At 38.1% G+C, this 20,511-nt stretch overlaps 3 protein-coding genes across 3 annotated transcripts; all 3 read left to right on the plus strand.

Annotated features, from left to right (window-relative positions):
* Positions 1-10,464: 10,464 nt before the first annotated feature.
* Positions 10,465-11,848, plus strand: LOC145011204 (large ribosomal subunit protein eL14y). Its single transcript, XM_078969866.1, has 5 exons — positions 10,465-10,587; positions 10,682-10,783; positions 11,192-11,321; positions 11,398-11,510; positions 11,630-11,848. Exons 1-5 carry the CDS (start codon positions 10,585-10,587, stop codon positions 11,684-11,686), a joined length of 405 nt encoding a protein of 134 aa, XP_078825992.1. The 5' UTR covers positions 10,465-10,584; the 3' UTR covers positions 11,687-11,848.
* Positions 11,849-12,023: 175 nt separating this feature from the next.
* On the plus strand, positions 12,024-13,885 carry LOC145011203 (CRIB domain-containing protein RIC6-like). The gene is made up of 4 exons (XM_078969865.1): positions 12,024-12,695; positions 12,779-12,882; positions 13,014-13,080; positions 13,195-13,885. The coding sequence occupies exons 1-4, from the start codon at positions 12,638-12,640 to the stop codon at positions 13,503-13,505; spliced, it is 540 nt and encodes a 179-aa protein (XP_078825991.1). The 5' UTR covers positions 12,024-12,637; the 3' UTR covers positions 13,506-13,885.
* A 2,953-nt stretch (positions 13,886-16,838) lies between these two features.
* Positions 16,839-19,885, plus strand: LOC145010983 (glutathione gamma-glutamylcysteinyltransferase 1-like). Its single transcript, XM_078969583.1, has 9 exons — positions 16,839-17,082; positions 17,405-17,561; positions 17,649-17,887; positions 17,983-18,146; positions 18,232-18,283; positions 18,399-18,626; positions 18,698-19,168; positions 19,268-19,321; positions 19,516-19,885. Exons 1-9 carry the CDS (start codon positions 17,008-17,010, stop codon positions 19,774-19,776), a joined length of 1,701 nt encoding a protein of 566 aa, XP_078825709.1. The 5' UTR covers positions 16,839-17,007; the 3' UTR covers positions 19,777-19,885.
* The last annotated feature ends 626 nt before the right edge of the window (positions 19,886-20,511 follow it).

The raw sequence follows: 20,511 nt of genomic DNA on the forward strand, positions 1-20,511 counted from the left end.
ATGGAATTTCTTAGCACATATGCACGAGATGATGACACGGAAGTCCTCACATTCCAGTTGAAAGGGGAGCATCATAAACTCACATACGAAGAGCTTGATTCTATCATGGGTATAGACGATCCATTCCGCATCAGCCCCCAAAATCAAGAGTACCAAGATTTTCTGTGTTGCCCTGATGCAAACTTTTGGATGCAAATTTCCGGTCTCCCAACCTTCAACCCAAGCCGACAGCGAGCCAAGCACATCGTTCACCCCTGTTGGCGAATTGCTCACCGAGTCCTTACGACGAGTATCTTCGGGCGTCTCGAGCCCGGTCAAATCAACAGATGTGAGCTATTTTTCCTCCGAAGCATGAGGCGTGCACTCTCCCTCAGTTTTTCAGACTTCTTTTTAGACAAATGTGACTCCATACGCCAACGTTCCTCAGGGGAAATTTTCATCGGGGGACTTATCACGATCATAGGTCGAGCCGTCGGCCTAGACTTCCCGGATCCCGAGTACATACCTGTCGACACCCCACCGAACTTCCTGCTAGATTGTGACACTCTCATCCGGATGGAGATGTTGCTCAATCGGGGAACCCGCACGTACAGTTGGTTAGACTCGGATAAAGCCCCGGTTTACATCCTGCCAAGTTGGATCGGTTCTTCATTCGATGCAGGCGACCCCGACACTTGGCTTCCTCCAGACCAGTTAACCCAAACAGGTGTATTCCCAGAATTCGGTGATGATGAGGGTGACGACGCAGAGGAACAAGAGGAAGAAGATGACGAAGAGGACGACGAGATACCCGAAGCTGAGGACCATTTTGACCAGCCTCGATGCAGCAGCCGATGTTTCAGCATGATCAGTTCCAGGCCCCTCCACAACATTTTGACCAGCCGCATCAGCAGGAGGGACACGAAGTCCCACCATATTCCCCCCCCCCCCACATTCTTTGACCAATTTGCCACAATGTTCTCCATGGTGCAGCGTATCGACGCCCAAACGCAAGAGAATTTGAGAGCCATCCTAGATGTGGCAAGCCGTGTTGATCGATTGGAGCAGTCCTCCTCTCACACTTCCCGCCAGCTCCAGGATATGTGGGACTACCACCATCGCCACGGGCATTTCCCGCCGCCCGACCCCCCGATTTAGGTCCTTTCTGCCCTTTCCTTAAGCATTGAGGACAATGCTTGTTCTTAAGCTTGGGGTGGGGCATTTCCTTTTTTTTTCTTACTCTTTTTCATGCATTTTTAGTTAGGTTGCATAACATATTAGTTTAAGTTAATTTGCATTCATTTTTTTTTATTTTATTAAATTTTAAAAAGATTTTATTTTCTTCTTTTCTACTTTTTATTTTTGCATAACATTTAGCTTAAGACATTAGCATTCATGCATTTTTGTTGTCTGTTTATTCTCACCTCTCTTGGATGCCATGGAACAGGTTCATAGTTATTGTATCATTATTGGTCCAGGATCTTGTTGCTATCTCACCCATCGAACCGGGACCACTAGCTACAGTTTGGGATTTCATACTTGGGATCAGATGCTGGTAGCTTAAAGGGGTAAGTGATCATGGACAGGTAGTTTTCATGAAGAATTATGCATACAATACTAACAACTGTAGGATATACTATAGCAATGGGTGTTCTTAGCCTTGCGGTCACTACCGCGGAGAGGATCATACTTGATCATGTTTGAACTGTTAGGATGAAGCATTGGTGCTTGTCCCCGAGTAGAATCCATATCCGGTCTCTTTACATCACCATATCTTTTTGCGATTTTCTTAGAATTTAGAGAGTCTTTTAGTCCACATTTGGACATTTTCATTATCTTTGAAAAACCACAAGTTTGAAAAGGAGCTTACATTATATCTTTATGCTCCACACATGGTCATTTTCACACTTAGGCCATTCGGATTATATCATTACCCTTTCGGTTCCACCTACACACCTCTGGGAACCAAATTTTGAGTCAAAAGGTTTTCTCATAAAAAAAAAATAATAATAAAAAAAAATCAAAAAAAAAATCAAAAAAAAAAAAAAACAAAAACAAAAACAAAATGAAGCATGCAAATTTTCAGTTGCAACTATCTTAGATAGGTGGCCGGTTCAATTATTGAACAAATTTCCCAACATCTTGGTCACCCGGCGTTTGATATTCATTTATTTAGGTATGTTTTATGTATATAGATCGAGTTGTTTTTCGCAAATTGGTGATGTTAGGGAGACTGTCGAGTCGGATACTACAGGAGGTTTGGGCCAACACTAAGTGAACTGATTCCTACAACGGTGCCCGAGCGATTAAACCTAGTTACACATGAGAGAAACCGGCAGATGTGAGATCAGAGTGTGCACTTAAAGAAGAGCTCCACCCGAGCCCATCCAGTTGCTTTCTCCCTACTACAGATGTTCTTCATTGTATACATGTTCCATTGAGGCTGCGACTGCTCATCCCTCCTTACTCACCTAAAGGAGTTGTCCTGGCTGTGGTTTATGGTTCCATTGTCATCGGATGAAAAAGTTGTGAGATAGCAGCGAAATCAATTCTGACCATGTTGACTAACGTCGGACAGGTTCCATGGTTCTATCCATTCTTTTTATTTCTAGGGTAGTTCATCCCAAGTTCATTTAGTCTTGTCTTACTTGAGGACAAGTAAGGTTTAAGCTTGGGGTGATTTGATAGCTTCATTTTATTTACTTCTTTTTATAGTTTATTTTAGCATATTTCATTCATAATTTAGATAATTTCCATGCATATTTTCCTTTTTGTTATTTTATGACTATTTCGGGTACTCTCGAATCTTGTGAGCATAATTGCAGGTTTTCGATTCTAGCGGAGCGGGAGTGTTCGGGACGTATAGGAGGCGATGAGATTTGGTAGACAAAAATGACGTTGGGCTTGATGGGTAGTGGAGATGATGCATGGAGTGATCTTGATGATTATTTGAAGACTTGGAGAGAAATAAACTTTAAATTTGCAAGATGCGGGGGAACATTCAAGCGTATGAAAATTATTAATCGGGCGAGTTCACGAGCTTTGGAGGATTTGGAGAGGTCAAATTGGGCTTTAAATGAAGAAAAACTTGAAGAAAATGGGCTAGGAGGTGATTGGATTCGATCTGGGCTAGTGGGATATGCTTTAGAGGCCCAAAATCTCAAAGAAGCCCATGTCAGGCACCACCCGCGCAACCCACCCGCGCAGCAGCACGCGGGTCGCGCAAGGCCCTGCAGGGGTAGTTTCGGAAATTCTTCTTTTGAGCTATTTGAGGAAGGTTGGTGCCCATCTTTTGCATACTCTTGAACATCCGATTTTTGGAGATTCTCTCTGGAGTTTTGAAGACTTTTGAAGGCCAAGAACCCTTGAAGAACATCATATTTTTACCTCTTGATTCTTACTTAATGTTTGGTACAATTTTCTCTAACTTTGTTTCTTTGTGTTTAGCCATGCTTGGCTAAACTAATCTTGGTTGACTTTTGGTTAATCCTTTGAACTTTTGTTGAATGTTGAAGAATCCATGAACATGTTCTTGAATCTTTATGGAAATGTTTTGTGTTTTAACATCTTATCATTACTTGTATGTTTTAGTTCATGAGTTTAAATGTGTTTGTGGTGATTAGTTGGCTAATTTCTTGATTAAGTAAAGGATCCTCAAATTAGCAAGCAACAAATGATTTTTGTGTTGTTTTTGCTTCACACAATCATAAAAACATTTCCTCCAACATGGTGGTGAAAGCATTTGACCCCTCTTGGATTTGGTGACTTTTTGGTTCTTAATGCTAGTTGACTTTCACTAATTACATGCTATTTGGAATTAGTGACTTTGACTAAGGAAATTGTTATGAGCCTCTCTAGCCATTTCAACAATTAAGAAAAGTCTAGGTAATCTCAAGCTCCTTGGATTACTATAGCCAAATTGAGGATTTAAAACAAGTATTGCACCATTGAATTCTAATGATATGTTCATCAAAAGTCAAAGTGAGAAAACTTTAAGTCAACCATCTTTCCCTTATTGATTTTACATCAAATTCTTATTTTTGTTGCAATTGTCTATTTAAATCATAGTTAATTCTAGTTTGTTTCAAGTATTTCAAAACATCAAAACCCCCATTTTTAATTTATTGTCATATTCCAAGTATTTTACAAAGAGATTTTTCATAGAGTTATCAAATTGAACCAGTCTCCGTGGATTCGATCCCTTTACCACTATACACTATTTTAGTGTGTAATAATTAGGGTTATTATTTGTGTTGGCCTCGACAACCACCACAGTTATTTATACTTTTTAATGGGTTGATGAGCCTCCACATAATCCCTCTCTCTTTCTTCTTTTTTCTATTGTACATTAGGCTTAACAAGTTGTACCTTATATTGTTTTGTGTGTTTTTAATTAAGTGGGTTAGGAACGATAGATTTTCATTTGTTATAGGTTGAAAAAGATAAAAGTTAGAGTAAAGAAAAAATGTTGATGTGGTGTTAGTGTGAGAGTGTGTTGAGTGGTTGGGAGAGAATGACTCCCTCCTCTCTTAGGTGACAATTTTTGTCCAATGAAACATTACATGTGAATGTTGGTGTGATTAGTTTTTTAAGCAACGTGGTTTTGTGTTTCTTCCCTATCATGTTTCTCCTTAACATACTTCCTTATCCTTTACTATCATACAAAATATAATTGATATTTCAAAAAACTCAATCCCGGTTCAAATTTGATGGGTTTTTCAAACCATTTATAGTACACTGCCATTAAAAAATTATGATATTAGGGAACTTGATATTAAATTTCTCAAGCGTAAGACCAAAACATGGACCCCTCAACCCAAAGTGACTGGGGGTTCAATTCATGGTGTAGTAATTTCGGAGTCGATTATATATATATATATATATATATATATATATATATATATATATATATAGAGAGAGAGAGAGAGAGAGAGAGAGAGAGAGAGAGAAAGTGTGTGTGTGTATAACGTCCCAAAAATCCATGGAAAAAAAATTCATTTTAAAACGTTAATCCATACAACAATTTATTCCCAAAATCATTCAAGGTGAAAAATAGTATTTAAACATTAGAGTAAAATCATAAATAAACGATGCAAAATGAACTCTAGGGAATGTTGTGTAGTCATGTTGGACCCTTCCATTTTGAACTGAAAGTACCTGAAACCATAAATGAAACTGTAAGCACATAGCTTAGCGAGTTCCCCAAAATACCACATATCATACATATCATTGAGCCCAGCATGCACATTGGGCCCATCCCATAATAATAGGCATAACCCATCCTAATCAATGGGATCAACCCAATATACAAATGAGCCTGCCCGTCATATGATGGGCCTACCGTGCTATGGGGTAATAACTCGTAATCAAAGGTCCAATCACATATGATGATCCAAAATGGCTTCTGGTAAGTACGCCCCGTGTACCACTATTTTATGTCCAGCGTACTGCGTGCTCGAATAAGAGGTAATGGGCTGAAACCCGTTACGTGCAGCATACCAGGAAGGTACGCCCAACGTACGTCGTTGCTGCTCAAACTCCACTCCAAGTTCTTAATACCTTAAGACTTAAAGTCCAACTCCCATATCTGACTCTAAGGGAAGTCTTAAGTTATAAAGTTCCTAACTTTATGGCTTTGCATGGCTTAATGGTGTCCAAACCAAAGCCCTAACTTCATAACTTTGCCAAAGGACCACTAACTCATGCATGGAAGAGATATACCCATCAAGATTTGATTTTTATGAATTAATGGCCTAAAAATGACTAGAAATAGGGCTCAAAAGTTATGGAATAACTGCAACTCACAAGATCCAAACCATGGGACCAAAACATGCTCATAACATAACCTAAGGCTAGATCTACGTCAAATAACCATCAATTTTGAATCTTTATACCTTTAGAAGAAAGATAAATGTTAACTAGGTCTGGATCTACAAGCTCCAAGTCAACCAACACTCCTCCTATGATATCCTTCTTCTCTAAGATGCACCAAGAACACCCCAAAACATTTAAAGGCTCAATAATCTCACAAATTGGGTCAGGGTTTTCGAGAGAATTGCTTTAGAGGATGGAGGTTGAAGATAAGAAGGGTTTCCAATAAGTTAAGGTCTTTAAATAGGATCCAAGACCCAAAAATTAGGGTTTGATCATGCCTTGTGTACACCTAGCGTACTAAGCAGAACTTTTGTGATCAATTAAGCTAATTACGCCTAATGTACATACCTTGTACAACCAGTGTACATGCCAAACCATTTCCCCATTCAAACTTCTAATGCCCATAACTTAATCATCCTAACCTCTTTTTCGAAGTTCTTTATATGATTGGAAAGGTGATGAAAATTCCTACAATTCCATCAAGTCTCCTTTAAATCAAAACCTTCTGAACTAGAACCCTTAATTCAATACTATTATACCCTTGGACTCCAAAGCACAAACCAGAATCACATAACATATATAATCCACTCCTAATTTGGTCTAAAACCCAAACCATTGAAGTCCAAGGCCATAACTTGATCCCTTTAATGACCATAATTTCTAAAATAAGAATCTTCTCGAACCCTGATGTTACAACTCTCCCCCACTTAAATTGGATTTCGTCCTCGAAATCACTACTTGCTACTTTCCAGGTGCCCAACTGATCTAACCAATACTTCCCGAACCCTGATTCAGGCTACATGTCGACTCATACATACGGCGACCCTCAAATGTTACAATCAAAACCCAAACTTAACAGGACTCATATACCCTGACGACAAATGAATCATTGACCCACTCACTTAAACCAATAAAGAATAACCATCTATACTTTGCCCAAAATCCAAAAGTCCAATACTTTATCTGACTTCCCGACATACAAAACCACTATAAGACACAATCCAACGACTCCATTTCTCAACCCAAACAGAACGAAACTCTTTTGATCCTGATTTATCTTGCTGACACCCCTGGAAAACAGAATTCCTAACTACTCATTGCTGCCGAAATGACCTTTTACTAAGTTGCGATATAGGATCCCTAAAAGTCCACTGAGACTGACTGTCCCACACTTAGTCTCACCACGAGACTTCGTCCAAGAGTCTAACTGATAAAGGCTACCCTAGCCTAACTACCACACGGATTCAGTCCATTAATCACAAACCAAATTGGGCCAAGGCCCACATTCAAATCTATATCCAAAAGGCCTAAAATTAGTCCAAGCCCATTGGGCCCACTAAGTCCCAATATACAATCCTAGGCCCAAAATATAGTGTTTAACTAGGAGTCTAAAACTTCAAAGTCCTTAGTCCAATATGGGCCCAAACTACTAAGCCCAAAATCCAAAAATTAAGTCCAAGGCAAAGGTCCGAAAACCCACTGATGCCCCGAACACACGACGTTCCCTGGTTGAGCATTGGGCGTTTGCCACCGACTCAGATTGTGGACCCAAAAAGGCTTATTAAGCACTTAATGCTTAAAGCCACTCGACCAAAACATGGATCTAAGTTCTAAAGAGCATATAGGACCATAAAGTCATTGACTCGGTCACTTTGCATGCCCCAAAAGGTTCCAACTTCACAATATAGCATTCACCTCTCGTAAGAGGGCTTAATCTCATGCATGGGGTGTATACAACTCTAAAGACGCAAACTTTATGAACTAAACCCTCAAAAACGCTAAAAGGAGCAACTCAAAGCCTCAAAAGTGATCACAACAACACGATCTCAACTATGGGACCAAAAAGGGACAAATATCCATGAGAACCTAAATCTCAGCTCTTCATGAGCAAGATTATAGCTTTATATCTCAAATGAGTTGGAAATGAATCATAAAATCGAGATCTATGAGCTCCTTTTTGAATCACCACCTTGCACTAAGCGTCCTCTCCTTGGATGAGCTTCAAACACACACCAAAACACACTCAATGGACTCATAACACTCTTGGAGGATCTATGGTTTGACAGTTGGGTTAGAAGGCTATGAAGGTAGAGAGTGAGGCCAGCACATGGGACTTGAGGTGTTTAAATAAGTCTCAAACCCTAAAAATTAGGGTTTAAGCTATACACGTGAATGCATTGCGTTCCCCAAAGGAGCACCCCTGCGTTCGAGCTCCGCCTCCAAAATCCGAAAATGGAAGAAATGACCCCTCCTCACATTCTAATTTTGCAAAACAAGGCCAAAAGCAATAACCAAATATATAAGGGACCAAAATACAAGATTACCAGGATCGGGGCGTCACACACAACGACTCTTCCTACAATACACAAATCAAATGGGTCGGCATTGGTGCTTTCGACCCATAGAACAGTGAAGGGACTCACCTCAAATACAAAAACACATTGAAAGAAATCCCCAGCTGCTGGCCTGACGACACCTCCGAACTATCATATCAAAATGACACCCAATTAGCAATTGGAATCTATCCCAAGGCCCACCAACTATACTTGCGGTAAATTAACCATTTTACCCCTAATCCCAACATGACCCAAAACTGAAGCCCAAAACCAAAAATATCCATAAAGGCCCACTAATGGACTAGTTTTTCAAATTGGCCCCAATCCCATAGCGGTCTTATCCTAAGCCCATAATTTTCTTGATTATAAAACTGATTACCTCAAACACTCCCTTAGAATATCATGGTCAAAGGCTAAGGTCAAAAGTTAAAGTCAACAGCCTGAGTTGCCCCAACTCGTATAGTTTATCCTTCAACTCTTCGAGCCCATCTAACAATCCGCGAAGTCGGGAAAATCCGATCCAACTCGTCGAGTTTATCCATAAACTCGCCAAGTTCGCCAGAAACTCACATCTTAATACATTAAGTCAACATTATCGACTCCAGTGACTCCACAACTCAGATCTCGACCAATATGAGATCGAGAAGGGTAAAGTTTCCAACTTTACACCTAGGAACCACCGAAAGGGGTCCAAACCCAAACCCTAGACTTAAAAGAGTGCGGTCTTAACCATTAAGCACTTAATCATCAAATACAATACCCCAAAATGTAGATATGACCCCATGAGGCTAGATGACCACCTAAAGTTTCCATCTTTACGCTTAAGCATGACTGTAAGGAGCTCAAACGCTTAAAAAGGGCTAGATGAAAGACTTAATGGATGCATGAAGCCCTTAAACCCATAAAGTTGGCACCTATATGCCAAAAGAGCTCATGTAGACCTTAGATTTGAAAGAATAATCACTTGGGACTTCTAATTCCACAACAACCACCCATTCATGGCTAAAAGCATATAATCTTAACCCAAGAAGAGATTTAAGCAAATCTTAAGCAAGGTTAGAACTTTATACCTGAAATGTGTTGGGAATAGAGCAAAGAATCAAGATCTGAAAGCTCCTACTTGAACCACCACCTTGCACCAAGCTTCTATTCCTTCAACGAGCTTTAAACACACCAAAACTCACCCACAATGAGCTCACAACACTCAAGGAGGCTCTAAAGGTTCAAGATTAGGGTTAGGGGTTATGGAGGCTGGGAATGAGGCCAACACATGGAACTTAAGGTGTTTAAATAGGGTGCAAAACCCTAAAATTAGGGTTTCTCAAACAACATCCAACTCGTTGAGTTTCCTTCACCAAATCGCTGAGTTGGTCCATAAAAGCGCGTGTCCCAAAAGCCTCCAACACGTCGAGTTCCCCACCATTAACTCAACGAGTTAGTCCTTAGAACGGGGGATTTATTCCACAACTGATCTTTTAGATTCTGGGTGTCACAGCGGTAGCAGTGGTGAGTAGGTGTGGATGTTTATAGGGGTGGGGCTTGGGAGTGAGAGTGGTTGGGTGTGAGTGGGTATGGGTGTGGTGGGATGATTGTATGTAGAGATGGGTGAGGTGGGATGGGTGTGACTGTGTTTATACAATGATCATCGATTTTCTAAAATTTTCTAACTTCTTTGTAATTTTAGAACACGAAACTGTAAAAATTAAAAAAAAAATTTGTTGAACTAAACATGTTTTCAAAATTCTTTTTTTTTTTTGGATTTTATTTCCTGAAAATGATCGATTTTTCCATAACTAAACACACCCTTAGACCTTCTATAGACACTACAAGTCTGATTAGAGAGAAAGGGAAAGAAGACACCTATTATCCTATTGTGGAAGAAGTAGATTAGCCAAAAGAGACCGTCACTGTTAACAAGTTGATTACTGTGCATAATAAGTTGCAACTACAAAAACCCAAGTAGACTTGTGAATTTACTGTCCATAAGTCGGAATAAAGTTATATATATATATATATATATATATATATATATATATATATATATATATATTTTAAAAGACATTAATAAAGTAAGAAAATATACAATTCTTGATTTTAATTTCCAATCACAAACAAAAACTTATGGAATTGAGACTCGAGAGTGAGACTTGATAGCAGCCCAACTGATACCTTTACTATAAAAGCCTCCCGTGTTGATAGCAGCCCAACTAGAGACTCAGACTCGAAAGTCGAGAATGAGACTTGATAGCAGCCCAAGTTGAATTTCAACGTAAAAGCTAAGCCCAACTGATACCTTTACTATAAAAGCCTCCAGTGTTGCAAACCCTAACTTCCACTATCTGCACCACTACAGCCTCAACCCTTCTTCTCGGCGCTCCACATCCAGAACTGCAAAATGGTATAAGGAAACCTTAATTTCCACTCCCTTTACGTATATACTAATGTGTAACGTGTACCTTAACAAATGTCTATGCAATTTTTGGTCTTTGTAGCCGTTCAAGAGGTACGTTGAGATAGGAAGAATCGCCCTTGTCAACTACGGAAAGGATTATGGAAGGCTCGTTGTTATCGTCGATGTCATTGATCAAAACAGGGTATTTACTTTTTGCGTTGATTTTCTAGCTATGAATTTGATATATTTGGTCTGATTTGATTGCTATTATCCGCTGATACATTATCGCTAGGCGATGTATTTGAACATGTAAATCTGCTTTATTCAAAACAAGATTGTATAGCTGTACTAGCCGATTGGATTTAAAATGAATGAAGTCTAGGAGTGTTGTTAGTTGTTTTCTTCATCTTCGATTTCGTAAAACGTCAGCCTTATAACAATGATCTCTGAGTGCCACATAATCGTCGTACCATGTTATGCTGTTCTTTTAAAAATTATAACTTGGCTAAAACAGCAGAAATCTGAGCCTATAATGTACTTTCAGAAGTTTTTAGAATGTACTTTCTAGTTATATGTATTATGTACTTATATTGGAATTTTTGATTGATAGGCTCTTGTGGATGCACCTGACATGGTTAGGGGTCAAATGAACTTCAAGAGACTAACTCTCACAGACATTAAAATTGACATCAACAGAGTCCCAAAGAAGAAAACTCTTGTTGCTGCTTTAGAGGCTGCTGGTAAGTTATCGATTTGTTTGTTTTGCTTTTTCTTGTTTTGACTTGTGAGATGATCTTGTGTATTAATTATTTACAGATGTTAAGAACAAGTGGGAGAGCAGTTCTTGGGGAAGAAAACTTATTGTCCAGAAGAAGAGAGCCTCACTTAATGATTTTGACAGGTTTAAGATCATGTTGGCAAAGATAAAGGTAATTTAACATGTATTTTTCACATTTAATTATTTTGGTCTACATGTCTATTTATGACCTGATGTTTTATAGTTCAAACAATTTTACTCATTGAAAGTGTTGTAATTGTGATCTTGCAGAAAGCTGGAGTTGTAAGGCAAGAGTTAGCAAAGCTTAAGAAGGAAACCACTGCCTAATTATCTTGATTTTGTTCTAATTATCAAAAGATTTTGTTGAACGTATGAGGAAGCCATTGTTGGTTGCTTAGAAAGCTTTGTGGGTTTTTTTTGCCTTTTCTCTCAATGTATTTTATTAAAAGAAACCTTATTGCAAGATTTTAGCTTTTGTTTTCGTTGCAAGTACCAAATCTCTGGAACTATTTTAGGTTCGTAAAATTTTAAAAATATGCCCTGATGAATATTTATTTTTGTATGTTTGGCATAACATATACATGTGAAGTCAGAAGAGCAATCGTTGTTTTATTTCATAAAATAAACAGTAGTTTTCTAATAAAACTTGAAAGAATGTTTTTTAATGTTACTTAAGGTTGAGAGTGAAAACAATGTTGGTCCGATGGGCATAGTATGTTAGATTTTTGGTAAAAGAAGGTTTAAACGTCGAATGTACTTGTGTTAAAGGGCCTTTTTAATATTAGTTCGTATTAGTAAAAACCAACTCCGAGGTGATGATAATGATTTTCTGGATGGAAGAAGGAATGAAAGACATTGGTGGGACTAGTTACCCTAAATAGAAGGTGCATCTTGTAATGCATCAAGTACAAGTCAAACCGTTGAGAAGACGCTAATAAGTAATTCGACACCGCTGGTTTATATTTAGCAAGTAGTTTGAATTGGTAAAAACTGAAACTGAAATCAAAGGTGGTGGTTTAATCTCTTTAATTATGGTGATCACCATGTTAATTCCTCCTATTATCTCTCTTCCTCACATACATGATACAGGATACGTCTTTCTTCATTCCTGTTTCATCTATTATATCTATTTCTCCGTATCCCTCCACCCGATGTCTTCTGGTTGATCAATCCGTTTGGTTGGAATTAATTAATTCTCTTTAGAGTTGTTACTTTATATTACGGGGTCAACTGACCCCGGCCATTCATTGTCCGGCGGAGCATACTGATTCTTTGACGATGGGTACCAAGGTCAAAGGCTTTTTCAAAGGCCTCAAAAACATCTCAAATATTTTCGGTACATACTTTTTTTTACCCTCTCTTAATCCATTCAGTTATATTTCTGTATGTATGCATTAATTCTTCTCTTTGGATGATCAGATGAAGGAGAAAAAGAAGAAGAAATACAGATCGGTATGCCCACGGACGTGAAGCATGTTGCTCATATTGGTGCCGATGGACCCGCCATGGAATCTCCCAGCTGGGTGGGTATTCAGAATTCATCTCTTTCATCAATCGTTACATACTTAATACATATATGTATATATACGTATACACAGACAATCGGTTTTTTTTTTGATTTCTTTTGGTGTGGGGATGCATAATATATATGCAGATGAAGGAGTTTGATGGCGGGAAAAGTCAGTCAGGACCACTGGAAGAAAGGCCTCATGTTAAAAAAGGTGGGTGACGATGTTTTCGAATTCTAAAGCTTATATAGAAACAGTTAATTGTTTGAGGCTTGATGATGTGATTTTATTAGTGGATGGATGGATGGATGTGTGATTAATATATAGGTACAAACAACCATAGGATTTCTCGAAGCGAGGAACTAAGTATTCCGGAGAAGCCAAAAGCACATAGACACCGTCATCATCGGTCAATAGATTCTGATTCTGATTCGGCATCATCATCATCGACTACAAAACATACGAGGAGACACAGAATTCGAAGGTCAAAGGACAAAGCTGGGGAGGAGTCATCAAGGTTGCCGGACATCCCCAAGAAGACTCGACGGAAGAAACCAAAGGATGATGATGCGTCGGTGAAATCAACACAATCTCAGGATACCGTATCTTCCTGCAGTGAACCGCCTTCCGATCTTTAAACCGAAACTAGATAAGGATCATATCCAACAGCAAAGGAAAGTGGGAGGAAATAAGGGCACTTCGAACTTTGAAGGGTATCATAGTCCTTTTGCTTTTCTGCGTTGGCTAATTACAAAAACACCCTTGAAACTAAGTTTGTGAACAAGTAGATGTGGGGTCACTTTTGGGGTAGTCGAAGATTCCAAGATTTAGTAATATTTGTGTTTCATTTCCGGTTCCCCTCTTTTTCCTATCTAAGTATGCACTTCAACTTCATGTAATGTCCATGAGAGATTGATTCTTTGAGGGTCATTTTTTTGTGTTCTTCAGGGATTTGGGGTCAAATTTTATTGTTGTAATATGAATCTATGATAAATTCGATGGTTTATTCGGTTTGGAAGTCATCTTCTTGTGTCTTATTTCAATTTCATCGTTATACATACCCATAAATAATATAATATTGTTGCTTTGTTTGTCTTTATTGAAAGTTTTGGTTCAAATTTGATTGTTAATATTGTCATGATATCTTTCCAGCAAAAGATAACAAAAATATGAAAATTGATTTTACTAATCCTTTTAATCAGGTCACCCATATTGTTCATCCGACATGTTGTTACTATGGTCCCCTATTTATCATTTCAGACACTCACTCTAGAACATGCATTTTTTATTACACCTTTTCCAAACGGTGTTTCAGACTTGCAAGATCACGCATTTCAGACTAAAGGATTATCAAAAGATGAGAGGTTGAACATCTGTGAGTATGTGTCTTTCATAGATATGTGGCATCTGATTAGAATTTTTTATTTGTTGGTAATAGTTTTTTATATGAAATTATTTGTGTCAACTACATTTTGGTGGCACTTAGGGTTTTTGTATGATTAATATTAGTATTTACTAACAATTAGTATAAGTACAACTCTAGACAAACCTCTTCCGAAACACTCTAGAATGCGAAGAACGAGTATGTAATCTATAGAACTTGTCTGGAACACAAAGAACAGTGTAAAATCCTAAATAATATGCTAATTTTTTTTGTAGCATGAGGATATATACGAGGTGGTTGTAACTACAATATATATATGAAGTGGTTGTCACTACACCTACAAAGCTGAATTAAGTAGGGAAATAATGGCCAAGTAGCCTACTCCAACCCGAGCAACGCTTTTTAGGGTGTCATGTTTTGGTCAGTGAGTCAATGTGCAGTTGGGTATAGAATGTCACACATTAATATGTCATTACTTGTTATACAAGGGGGTAGTCACCCATCCTCCGTGTGATGTTAACGAGTTACTATTCCCGATAGGTGGTTACCGTCTTTATTTCGATAAGTGAGCTTTTTGCCTTGTTACCGATTTTATTTCAAAAAGCGGATAAACCATTTCCCATATAACATAAGTCATAAATATATTGTTTCACAACCATATCATAAAATGAGAGTCTCAAAACATAGTATCTCTCAAAAACATGTCAACCACTAGATGAAGTGTACAATCAAGCATTTGTCTTCCCCCGACCCTCTGAAGTATCTAAAACATTTAAATCTACAATTGTAAGCCAAAGCTCAGTGAGTTTTCCAAATTACCCCACACAACAATACACATATACAATGCATGCACACGTGAGTTTACTGTTTGACTGGGTAGCCTCCTAAGGCCTATAATACATCTGGACCGCTCTCTTGAGCCTACTACATATAGTTGGACCGTTCACATGAGCCTACAGCACGCGGATGGACCGCTCTCCTTGGGTATATAGTATCAACTAGATCGCTTGGATGTCTTGGCCTACAACATAGACTAGAGTATGATCGCCACAACCCAACCATAATATGTCAACGTATGCAAACAAACCAATAAACAAACAATAATCAGTAACCCATGTAATCATAACAGATATACCAATCTAACAGACCACTACAAAATATCCACATCCTACAAACAAAGGATACATACTACAATACAAAGTATAGTGATAAAGCTCACCTCGCAGGCTAGCAGACAACAACATAACTCTCACAAAGCAAATATGAGTATTATGAGCCACCTATACAGCAATCAGAGGTATATCCTCAATCTACAGCCTAAAACCCTCCGGTTGAACACAAGTCAACTTAGTCAAAAACCAACTCAGTTGGCGACCATGTCATGGCAGCCTCACGATAAACAGTTGCGAGAAACCCCCTCACCACGACGTGGTGAGCATGTTGTCACGTCGTCGGAACTACTCATGAACAACTTAATAGATTAAGCCCTTAATCCATTAAGCTAGTCATTCATATCTCCCAGAAGGCTTCTTTACCCCTAATTATCTCATAAAAACCATTTCTTTATGGATATGCATGTCCAATACATGCCTTAAACTTTAGTTAGGCCAAAGATGGAAAAAATAAGATCAAAATCGCATGCATAGGGACCAAATCTCTATAAAACTCTAAATCTAAAACATGAAACCTCAAAGGGGCCTTAAGGATCCATAAAGTTGCCAACTTTATGGAATCCATCCACTTAAACCACTTTAAACATGAAGAAAAATGCATAAAAGCTTAGTTCTAGAAGGATAACACATAAATGTAGAAACTTGAGGACTTACAAAAATCCATAATGTATACAAGAAATAGATGACAAGAGTTGCTTGCTGGATCTAAGCACCAAGATCTTCTTCTTCAATACCACCAAAAACCACCAAAAGCTTCAAGAGGTCAATAATGGAGGCTAGGGTTACTTTAGGTCGAAAGGGAGGTGATAGAGGCTGAGAGTGAACAAACCCTAGCCATTATCACATCCCTTAAATATGACTTAAGACCCGAAAAATTAAGGTTTTCATGCTGGACGTCGCCATGTTATGACATGGACCTACCACGTTGTGGCGTCCAAAAGACGCATGTTCCCTTCTCAGCCAGCACCACATCGTGGTGTTTCCCCTACAACATCGTGGCCACCCTAAAATCCACAATTGAAGTCTTTAATTACCATAAAAACACAAAAAAATTATTTATTGAAACTTGGTGTTACAAATACTATTAACCAAATTTAATATTTTACTATTGATCAACAACCTATTTTAACAAAGTTTAAAGATATATTTAACAAGCCATATGAATGTTATAGTTTATTTGTTTAATAGGTAAAAAATAAAATTATTAGAATAATTTTTATAGTTTTTGTAATAAATTTAATGTATATTATAATAATTTAGAAAAATAAAAAGATAAAAGGAATAATTTTTATAGTTTTTGTAATAAAATTATTAGAATTTACAACTTTAAAGATCACATGATTCTTATTTTTTTTAATGTTACTTTTCTCACGATGAATGTTACTTTTCTCACAATGGTCTCGCAATAAACCCCAATAGGGGTAGTCTAAAGACACGCCAAGTCGGCAATCCAGTTGACCTTCAGTACACACAACGCTGTGTTACTTTGAAACCGTTTGCTTCCGCGGGTTCTTTTGTTCCAACGAACCCTAGAAACGCAGGAAAGTAGAATTCAATCCAGTTCATCTCTAAATTTTAATTGCGATGGCGATGGCAAGTATATACAGAAGAGTTCTTCCATCTCCTCCTGCTATTGATTTCGCTTCTTCTGAAGGGAAGGTCTGTTCTTTGCACAGAATCTCGATGTGTTTGAAATTAGTTTTGTTTTTCTTGATTTTAGTAATTGTCTAATCATGGTTGGTTTTACTAGGATTAGGTTTTGTTAAAATTTGATTTTGTTATATCACTGACGCGGAATCGATTTGTGGGTTTAGTAATAAAAAATGCTGTCTTTTTATTAAAAAAATGATGCTCTAAATATGTGTATATGTGTTAAATCTGCAACAACATCCGTATCGATTTAATCTGTAGTTGAGGGAATTGTACCAAAGTTTTTATCTGCTTCTTGCAACGTAGTAATGTATATGTTCTGAATTTGCAGCAATTGTTCATGGAAGCTACTCAAGGTGGAACCATGGAAGGCTTCTTTAAACTGATCTCTTACTTCCAAACACAATCGGAACCTGCCTATTGTGGATTAGCTACCCTAGCCATGGTCCTGAATGCACTTTCTATTGATCCGGGTAGAAAATGGAAAGGTATCTTTCACAATCCCTTACAATGAGATTTACCAGTAGGTTTTAACTTTTAACATCATGATTACATAAGCCGTCGATTGTTTTCAGGTCCCTGGAGGTGGTTTGATGAATCCATGCTTGACTGTTGCGAGCCTTTGGAAAAGGTTAAAGCCAAAGGCATTTCATTTGGGAAGGTTGTGTGCTTGGCTCATTGTGCTGGAGCAAAAGTTGAAGCTTTTCGCACAAATCAAAGTAACATTGACGAATTTCGTAAGCATGTGATTGCATGTTCTACTTCTGATGATTGTCATGTGATCTCATCATATAACAGAGCAACTTTTAAACAGGTAAGTTTTAAGCCATTTGGAGGTGATGTGATGTCTGTGGTTTGGTGATCAAAGGAGAGCTTATTATAGTGCTCTGTGTTGTTTTTCTGTTACAGACAGGTAGTGGCCACTTTTCTCCTATTGGTGGTTATCATGCTGGAAGGGACATGGCATTGATTTTAGATGTTGCTCGCTTCAAGTATCCTCCTCATTGGGTCCCACTTAAACTACTCTGGGAAGCCATGGATACATTAGATGATGCTAGTGGATTTCGCAGAGGGTAATTTTTTTTTTTTTTTTTTTTTGTCCTCTCGAATTTCATTCTACCCTCAAATAGATTGATTTATTTTCCATCTTTTCTTCAGTTTCATGCTAATATCCAGGCTTCAACGGCCACCAGCACTACTTTATACCCTGGTAAGCTAAACCTGTGATTCAAAGACAATCAGTTGATCTCTTTGTACAATCAAGAATAATTTGTTGGGTTTTATTTTTATTTTCATGTGAGATTGTCAATAATGTTTGTTTCCAGAGCTGCAAGCATGAGAGTTGGGTGAATATTGCAAAGTATTTGATGGAAGATGTTCCAGTATTATTAGGTTCTAGAAATGTGAAAGACGTGAAGGATGTTCTCTCCATTGTCTTCAATTCTCTTCCATCAAAGTTTCTTGAATTCATCAAGTGGGTTGCAGAAGTTCGGAGAACAGAGGAAGGCGATCAAAGTCTAAGTCCAGAAGAACAAGAAAGACTTGCCATCAAGGTATCTTTCTTCCTTTTCTTCCCCATTAAATGTTATCCAGATTAAATAATCAGCAACTTTTCAACATGTAGGGGGAGATATTGAAACAAGTGCAGGAGAGTGAACTATACAGACATGTGACCGAATTTCTGTTGACTGAAAAATCAGGTTGCAATGGGCCACTGTGTTTGGGTAAAGAGAGCAGTTTGAACGATATTGCAGCAAGTGTTTGTTGCCAGGGAGCAGGGATTTTGGAAGGAAAGAGTGAGTCTTCTTCTAATGGATTTTGTTGTGGGGAAACAAAAGTACATTGTCTGAAATCAAATGGAGGAGACATAGGTGTTACAGTAGTGTCTGGAAAGGTGATGAATGGGATGAATGAACAGCATGTGGATATGTTGATCCCCTCCATTGGAATGCATCCAGCCAGCAATGATGTCCTCACCACACTTTTACTGGCTTTGCCACCACACACCTGGTCTGGTATCAAAGATGAAACCCTCTTGCATGAAATCAATGGCCTTGTTTCTACAGAAACCCTTCCAGTTTTGCTTCAAGAAGAGGTACTACAAAGTACAAACTCAGTCATAGCTTATCTTCTCTTTTTGTTTGTGCTTTTCTTTGTTATGTAATAAAATAATTTAAAAATATGATTTATGCAGATTATGCACTTGCGTGGTCAGCTCCATGTTCTGAAGCGATGCAAAGATGATGAGGTAGAGGAAGATCTTTCTGCACCCTCTGTCTAACATTTGTAACTCCATCCATTTTCCCTTTCCTGTAATAAACAGTAAATGTATTCTATTCACTCCCTAAACTATTAAAAGAAGGGATACATAAATTGTTACAGCTTATGTTTTTATAAATAAATAAATAAAAACTATTATATCTATTCCCCTGTCTGTTTTAGGTGAGGTATGAAGAAAGGAGTGATGTGTTGAGGAGACGAGAGACGAGATTGTTGTTACAAGGGTCAAAATTACATAATGAAGGTGAGTTGTCATTATTGGGACAACAACGAGCCATTGATTGTTGTAGCAGGCTTGCAGACAGATATGAAAGGCTAGGTGGGGGTGGGATTAGGCGAATAATTACATGGCCTAAACCAATTGCTTATACATCATTCATAGGTTCAAGGTCTATATTTTCTGTTAATTATTTATCTCACTAGGTAGGGGGTTAGACTAAATTGTCATAGGCATTTTTATGCCAATATACTTACTACATCCAAACCTCCCGTTCATGATAAAGTTCATGTAAATAGAATATGTATTCATTCATTCTTGCAACACTTATTTATGTTTTTAGCAAGCCACTAAATCCTTTTGGGTCCACATTTTCAATTTCATATGTATGGTATGGGATTGTGGAGGCTGTTTGACTGGTGGGTTGTTTGATATGCCTCTTACTTTATTTGGTAAGAGGTGGCTTTGACTTGGTCATATTCAGATTTGATACCACGTGTGAATCAATCAACTACTATTTGGCAACCTTAGTGTTATATTTAATTAGGACGGGGCAAGATGCAAAAAAATTGGCTAAAAATGAGACGGATGGAAATAGGCTCAACCCAAAGTGTATTTAAATACTTGCAGACATCTACGTCTTTTTTTATTTAAAAGAATCATATTACTATTTTGATACTTATTATTATTTTTTTAATTATATATCGGAAAAACTGTTCGTAGATGGATCCAACATTTGTTTTGCCCTGATCTGAAATATTAGCCAATAGTCATTTGTTGGGACACAGAATTTGTATACAATCCCTTGTTGGGAAGCCATTCAAATCATAGATGACCCGGGTTCAAATCATATCATGAGGGTTTCAAACAAGGTGCCCACGCGATCGATTAGCTTATCGCCTATGGGAAGCCGTTCCTCTCTCGTGGCAAATCGAGGAAGT

This window comes from Lactuca saligna, chromosome 8 (genome assembly GCF_052625555.1).
Source record: "Lactuca saligna cultivar CGN05327 chromosome 8, ASM5262555v1, whole genome shotgun sequence".
Taxonomy (NCBI): Eukaryota; Viridiplantae; Streptophyta; class Magnoliopsida; order Asterales; family Asteraceae; genus Lactuca; species Lactuca saligna.

Excerpts from the sequence above, each read along its gene's own strand:
- LOC145011204 (XM_078969866.1), top strand. Across the intron at positions 10,784-11,191 it reads ATGTCATTGATCAAAACAGG|GCTCTTGTGGATGCACCTGA; the intron begins GTATTTACTTTT and ends TTTGATTGATAG. Across the intron at positions 11,322-11,397 it reads TGCTGCTTTAGAGGCTGCTG|ATGTTAAGAACAAGTGGGAG; the intron begins GTAAGTTATCGA and ends AATTATTTACAG.
- LOC145011203 (XM_078969865.1), top strand. The coding sequence starts at position 12,638 with ATGGGTACCAAGGTCAAAGGCTTTTTCAAAGGCCTCAAAAACATCTCA. Across the intron at positions 12,883-13,013 it reads CCATGGAATCTCCCAGCTGG|ATGAAGGAGTTTGATGGCGG; the intron begins GTGGGTATTCAG and ends ATATATATGCAG. Across the intron at positions 13,081-13,194 it reads AAGGCCTCATGTTAAAAAAG|GTACAAACAACCATAGGATT; the intron begins GTGGGTGACGAT and ends ATTAATATATAG.
- LOC145010983 (XM_078969583.1), top strand. The coding sequence starts at position 17,008 with ATGGCGATGGCAAGTATATACAGAAGAGTTCTTCCATCTCCTCCTGCT. Across the intron at positions 17,562-17,648 it reads TCCGGGTAGAAAATGGAAAG|GTCCCTGGAGGTGGTTTGAT; the intron begins GTATCTTTCACA and ends GATTGTTTTCAG. Across the intron at positions 18,284-18,398 it reads CAGCACTACTTTATACCCTG|AGCTGCAAGCATGAGAGTTG; the intron begins GTAAGCTAAACC and ends GTTTGTTTCCAG.